Source organism: Durio zibethinus, chromosome 12 (assembly GCF_047325235.1).
Source record: "Durio zibethinus cultivar Kanyao isolate XHJ-2024 chromosome 12, ASM4732523v1, whole genome shotgun sequence".
Classification (NCBI taxonomy): Eukaryota; Viridiplantae; Streptophyta; class Magnoliopsida; order Malvales; family Malvaceae; genus Durio; species Durio zibethinus.
Window position 1 is genome coordinate 9829870 of NC_143173.1, and position 7195 is coordinate 9837064.

Consider the following 7195-nt stretch of genomic DNA (forward strand, 5'->3'; position numbering starts at 1 on the left):
CAATATTATACTTCGAGAGCATTATTTACTATCTTGCAATCTTTTCAAACAATGATGACTTCTCGAAAATGTACTTAACGGAGTCTAATTTAATTATAAGCCAAGTGATATGGTAAAGTATATACTGTCCAAATCTTTTAGCTGTTTAAGCCAAAGCACAGCATAGATGTAGTTGAAATGCCTTCTTTTCTTTTTTATAATTAATTGAAATGCTTTCATTGTGCTATTAAACAACCTAAATTGCAGTGTAAATGGCTCTATTACACCCCCATTAAGCCTAACCGCCCATAAAAATTTATTTTATATTCATAAAGGAAAAACTTTTTATTGAAAAAATCTAACTGTATGTGAAGGAACGGCCTCTATAAGTTTTCTTTGTTCCAAACTATAAGCATTGATTCAATTTCAATATTGAAAAAAGAGTTGAAAAAAAAAAAAGAAATAAAAGGTAGATAAATAAATAACCAAAATGCACTTATCTTTTCAATTAGAGTTGACTTTTCTAATTGACACCATTATGTTATTACAAAGGAAATATGGTATGATTCAAATGTATTTTCACTAAAACCAAAGCCAAATAAAAGTGAAAAATCCGAAGTGCATTAAATCAAGCCAACTTAAGTAAGGTCTTGAGCGAAAGTGCCGCCAAATCAAAGTTAATTACAGAAAAGACAAAAAAACCAAAAAACAAAAAAAAAAAAAGGTTCATTCGCAAGCCAACCTTTCTTGATCCTATTTTCAGCTATGCATCTCTCAAGACCTGATAGCCGTAAATTTTGTTATAAAAATACAAGGATCGCTGAATAGGCCATGAAAAGTAGAAGATTGAGGAGTTAGACAAAAACAATATTATTTGCAAAAGAAAGGCCAAAAGGATGTGACAGCTCGCGGCAACACATCAATGAAATCAGAAACCCCGTAGCACTACTTCACGATTCATTTACAGGAAAAGGATTATGCCCTTACCACTTTCCGATCATCATGTCTAACATCAGTTCTGTTACATGGCCAACAAAAACGGCTCCAAATTGCTTGTATCTTTACAAAGGAATGACAAAAGAAAAAGCAATCAACCAAGAAATGATCCTTCATGTCCTCTACATAATGTGGGAACCTCATAACAAAACGAGATAATCATCCAACCCCAGTTCATGAGCACACTACTGGAACGCGCTCTTGATAATGCTCATCAGCATGCCTCAATTTTCCAGAAACCAAGAAGTTCCATAGACAACTGAAGATCTAACTACCGTATTTGAGCTGGTCCATGGGAGAATTGCAACCATTGCCAAAATTTTGAATAGTGCAGTCCCAGGGGATCAAACTCCAAGCATTCCCAGAGTTCCACAGTTGCCTTCAGGTATCCTAGATTTCTGGCAAAATACTGCCATTGGTAGCAAGCAATAATCATCAAGATGATTGAGTTGGCTAAACCAGGCCGGATTTGCATTTACAACATAATTCTAGGTAGATGTGTCGATTTCCTTCCCATGATCTTCCTCATGAATACTTCTCCTCAACCTTCTTAACCATATATCATAATCCATAGGATAAGGCGTTCCACACAAACTGTCAACATAATCAGCAAATGCTTTCAATACTGTGGAGAAATCACCCAATTTCTGCTGAATCAATCTCCTAGACCAAGAATTCTCTCTCCACTGTAGTGCCCCTTCAACAGAATCAAGAACAGGCAAAGCACCTCCACATGCAAAGTAAAGCATGTAAACCAGGCTCTCAGCATCTGATGCTGTGCACAACTTTCTCTCCTGTAGAGCATAAGTAGATGAAAAATGAAGGTTCATTGCAGGGCGGTCCCTATCTCCTAAAATAGCATGTCCCCAACCAATTAGGACAAAATAAGGATGCCTTTCACCAGAACTTACACAAATCACATTTTCAGGCCGAATGTCTCCATGCCTAATGCCATCTGAAGAGGCAGTGGAAAGTGCAGATAAACAGTCATGACAACACCTTATAGCTTCATCCACACCAAAATGACCTTCACTAACCATATCAGCAACCGTCTCACCAACTGGGCTGGTCACAAGAATCGGGGTGCCACACCAAGGGTGATCACAGTTTCCACCTGAACTCGGTCTCCGACACCAACCAGGATGAATAATCCTTCCAGATGCACTCAATTGAGGCAGATACTTGCTAGATAGGCCTTTCTGTTTCATAATAGTCAATACTTTGGTTTGTCTCTGAACTTGATACCACAAATTCATATCTTCCCAAGCTGGTTCCAGCTGAGAAGGATGGGAACCCACATAGATAAAGAGGGACTTTCCTGGATCTTCAACTGGCGATGCAATGTAATAAGGAATCTCACCATTACTCCTGACTTGGTTAATCTGATAACCTCTTTCCCAGTTTGAATCCTCCAATAATAATACAGATCCTACTTCCAGCTTTAGCAACTCAGACTCAATTCTGACAGAATCATCCTGAACTTCAACAATTTCAGGAGAGACACCATGCTGCTGAAACCTAAATAAACCATTCCCATTCACTCTAGTATCCCCCAACTGCCTCTCCACTCTCCTCGTTTGGAGGCGAGAACCATGGTCAGCTGCTAAATCTTCAATGGAGTGCTTAGGCAGGCCAGCAAACTCCATTATACAGTAAAAAGTTGCAAAAGTTACCTGCAAAGCACCAATATCTCCCCAATTGGCATTCCCAAGATTGTTCCAGATCCTATCAACTGGAGAAACAGCAATTCTGGCATGCCTTTGTATCCACTGAGCAGCACACTCATAGACATTATTTACATCAAAATCCATTTTATTTACATCTCCTTCAACTTTCACAACCCCTCCATATTGAGAATCAACAAGAAGAACAAAGACAGAATTTGAACTCAGGTTAAAATTCTGTCTTCTTAAGCTTCTTGATAGGAGCATGCGCAAAGCATAGAAAAGAGCCTCACCAAGAACATGCAGAGAGGGCTGTTGCTTGCTTTCTACAGCAAGGCTTAGGATATCAGGCCTCAAAAGAGCCAGTTCAAGAAGATTGTCCCACTTTCCATGGGGATGTCTTGGGTTCTTAAGCAATACACCAGTAGCACATAAATTTCCAAGCTTCCCACTGGCTATTGCATTCTCTGCCTGGTAAAATTTAAAATTTTCTTTGTAAAGACAGGCAACAGAGAAAGGCATGGGTTCATCCTGACTCCAAAATGCCTCCCACAAGCCCTTCACAGTTGCATGTAAAAAATCTTCAACAGCAAGATAAGCAGTTGCTTCAGCAGCATCAGATGTTGAAGCATAAACAGCAGTTGGCATCCGAATAAGTTGTTGGAATGAAACTCCTTCCAAAGCATAGTCAAATTTTTGAAGCTCTATCAACTCAAACGGTACATCGAAGGCAGGCTTCTTTGGCTCTGACTTCTCATATAATGATTGAAACCGTTCTTCAAGATTTGCAGTAAAAATTTCACAATCAATAAATCTGTAGAAAAATTCCTTGCAGTTACGAGATTTACTGCCAGACAATACATTGGACCTTTTTGTCCCAGATCCAACTGATTCCTGGTCTGGGGACCCACCTGTCAAACATCATGTGCATTTGAGATAAGCTGACAATTAAGACAAATTACAATAAAATACACAAAAAAAAGTGTGCAAAACAAATACAATAAGACCATAACTACTTTTACTACAAATGGGATAAGGGTATATTAAGGGTTCACAATCTTTTGATTTTAATCCTTATTTAAAAAGCTATGCACTTCATAAGCAACTGAATAAACAAAGAGAAACTAAAGCATTTCAAGCCGAGGTCAAGAAGATGACACATGACACAAATTCCAGAAATCAACCAATACCTGGGAAGAAACTCTTTAATTGAAACAAATACCATGTCATAGGTTATCTATTTGACGTAGCCCTAATAAGGAAAATAAGATTGACTATTCCTCCAAACATTTTTGTCCCAGCTATTTTTCACATGATGTGGCAAAAATCTATTGTTTTAACTTTTAACATGCATTTATGAATAGTTCACCTCTTTGGTAGATATCATCCTTGAATTTGTCCAATAAATTTTTGCCATATCAAGTAGAATAAAAAGTTGTAACTTGAGTGCTGGGGCAAGTAGCATCACTCCCCCGATAATCTCAAAAGAAACACTTAAGAAATGATCTGAAATTTAAATTGTCAAAACACAAAATTAATGCCTTAAATCTCATTATCTCAATCATCGAAAGCTACCTAAAACTCTGAAAAAAGATAACTATTTAAATGAGCTTCACAAATTTAACATTAAGCCACATAAACCACATGAAGTCCATATCACAAATAAAATAAAATAAGCCAAAACAGCAAAGATAATTTCTTCTAATTGATCCTGAAATTAGTAGTACTCCAAGATAATGGTCCTCAAAGCATCAATACACAAGCAAGATGTTGTAGAAATAATTGAAGCACGGTATTAATATAATCAATGTGCAGTTTGGGCTTGTGACTTTCTTTATCCGCCATCACAATTTTATTTACTTAATTCATTTACATATTAATTTATTCTCCCATTTTTCCATTGTCTGAAAAGACATTTACCAGAAAAGGAGAAGAAGATGCTGCAGAATGTCCTCATAAAGACCTAAGCCATGAGGCTTACAATAAACACTTGCAACATCACAAAAAAAAATCTACTTCGATTATATTGATTAATAGAATCTTCTTGCAAGATAAATTGTACGACAAGAATATAGCTATGCAAAAGCACCAGCCGAGAAAGAATGGCTGCCAAACAATGATTATGCTACTCAACCATAGAAAATACAAGGTATCCTAATGGAGGATGGAAATATGCTAGTTGAGGGGTTAAGATGGAAATATGCTAGTAGAGGGGTTAAGTCATCTAGGCCATTTTAGATTATTTAGGTTATTTTATACTAATTAGTATTTTACTTATTTTCCAAGTGATTGGGATTAAATGTTATATTTTGTATTTGCATCTCTAATAGGGTTTAGGGTTCAGTTATAAATACTATATAATTTTAGTTTCACATGCTCTTGGATTATGAGGTATTTGAGATATATTTTTTGGATATTTGAGTTTTTGGTTGAGAATTCATATTATTTCTTTCATGTTTTGATTTTAGAATACTTGTTCTAGACCATATCCTCTCAAGCTCACCATTTTAAGTAAAACCAGATGAAAGAACCAAAACACAAAAGCTGTTCTTATGGTAGTAAAGTAATGCCCAAATGAACCCTGGGACAAGGAAAGTAAAGTAAACAAAAGATCATACAAGCGGATGAGATTTCTCCATGAACCATTGTTCTTGCCTATATAGTTATTATTATAATAATTTTGAAAAAGAAACCAGACTGAGTTACCATACAAATAATTTCTACCATCAACAAGGCAAATATCTTCTTGATCTAAGAACCATAATTTCAGCCTTTAAAGAGACAAGTATGAAGGATGGACCACACTACTAATGGTGTCCACCATCCTCAGCACTGTAACTGCATTTTTTACGTCATGTTTTAAATCTTTGTTTAGATCTCGACATACAGCAAAAATGTTTCCAAGTTTCAACCAAAGTAATGGCTTCAGAATTCATAGAAACCAAAGCAATGGTATTCAGGGAAAAAAAAAGGAAAAGGAACATGACAGTAAACGTTTTGTAACGCATGAACAAAAGAAGCAAAAAACAAAAGGTGAGCATTGAGATTATATAGTTTTTTACGCTATATTTGCAAGACATTCGTAGGTTTATAGATGCATCACGTGTAGTCGTGTACACCAAATCCAGTGAAAGAAAAAAAGCTACCTTAGTACATTCAAACACTAATAGAGTGACATAGTGAGGTAAAATTGCACTAACGTGTTTTCCAAAAAACGCAAAACTGGAAAAACCCATAGTATAGCATCTATTTCCACGCAAAATCAGCTAAGAATAAACACTGCTCGAATAAGGAAACCAGGCATTAAGAGAAGCCATTGTCCTAAAAATTCATGGTCCTAAAAGTTCATGGCAAGGCACAGACAACAAATGCAGCGAAATCACGTTCACACAAAAGAGATGCCATCAGCGTCACCCTCTTGGTGCTAATGTTAGAGAGCAGTTCCCGACTGACTGACCATGAACATCCAGCAAATAAAAATATATGATACTACAGTAAATTTGTTATAAAAAGACCAAACCATTTGTGTTAATAATCAATTCATAAGCAAAAGAAAACAACTCCATTTTTTCTGTAAAAAAAAAAAAGAAAGAAAAAGTAAAGGGAAAAATAGCACCAGATTGCGGTTAAACCAAGCTGAATTGCATAAAAACTAAGATGAACAGAAACTGTTATTCTCCTAAAACTAAAAGCGCTTATGATTGAAAAAATTTTAACAAAAATGAAAAAGAAATGCAAAATTCAACATAATAATTCAGATAAACGGAAATGAGCAGATGATTAAAGCATATAACCATAAATAACCAATTAATGAAGAGAAAGAAGACAAAAATAAAATCAAAGAGGCAAAGCGAGAGTAAAGAAAGACAGAGATAGAATTTAGGGTTTAAATTCTGAGGAAGAAAGAGATAAGAAGGAGAATATACCTTCCATTACCACAGACAGCGGCTTCCTTCAGATCTCTCTCCCGAATGTAAGTGTCGCATTTTCTTCTCAGTCCAATGTGACGACCCGTGTGATTCTATTCTTTTCCCCATTTTTTTTTTACTTAATATTATTATTATTTCAATAAAATCACTTCAGACGTCATATAAATACTCCGTTCAAAATTAAATGTACATATCTGTCTTTTTTAATTCATTCTAAAAACTATGTTTTTTTTTTTATTATTATATCTAATAATTTATATTTTCGTGTTATATTTTATATCATATTTAACATGTATAATAATATTAAATATTAAAATATAAATACGACATGAATTATAAAATATGTTTAAATTTTAAACACAAATATAACACAAGACGATTAACACGCATCCAATTAATTTATTTAAATATGATATGAATAATACAAATATATACAAATAGATATGACTAATATGGATATATATGAATAAATATGACTAACACGAATATATACAAGAACATGACTAAAATAATAAATAATTATAAATTATTCATCATTTATAATTTAATAAATTTGACATATTAATAATATAAAAAAACAGTTACATATTAAAAAAATAAAAAATAATTAATATTTATTTAATATGT

General features: G+C 34.5%; 1 protein-coding gene across 2 annotated transcripts; it reads right to left on the bottom strand.

Annotated features, from left to right (window-relative positions):
• Positions 1 to 578: 578 nt before the first annotated feature.
• LOC111296170 (uncharacterized) lies at positions 579 to 6710 on the bottom strand. 2 transcript variants are annotated; one of them, XM_089740522.1, is made up of 3 exons: positions 6566 to 6680; positions 4009 to 4145; positions 579 to 3550 (listed from the first exon to the last, which is right to left on the bottom strand). In XM_089740522.1, the coding sequence occupies exon 3, from the start codon at positions 3285 to 3287 to the stop codon at positions 1464 to 1466; it is 1824 nt and encodes a 607-aa protein (XP_089596648.1). In that variant the 5' UTR covers positions 3288 to 3550; positions 4009 to 4145; positions 6566 to 6680; the 3' UTR covers positions 579 to 1463. The 2 variants fall into 2 exon arrangements, with proteins under 2 accessions (XP_089596648.1, XP_022746025.2); XM_022890290.2 differs by lacking the exon at positions 4009 to 4145 and having other exon boundaries at positions 6566 to 6710.
• Positions 6711 to 7195: the final 485 nt, after the last annotated feature.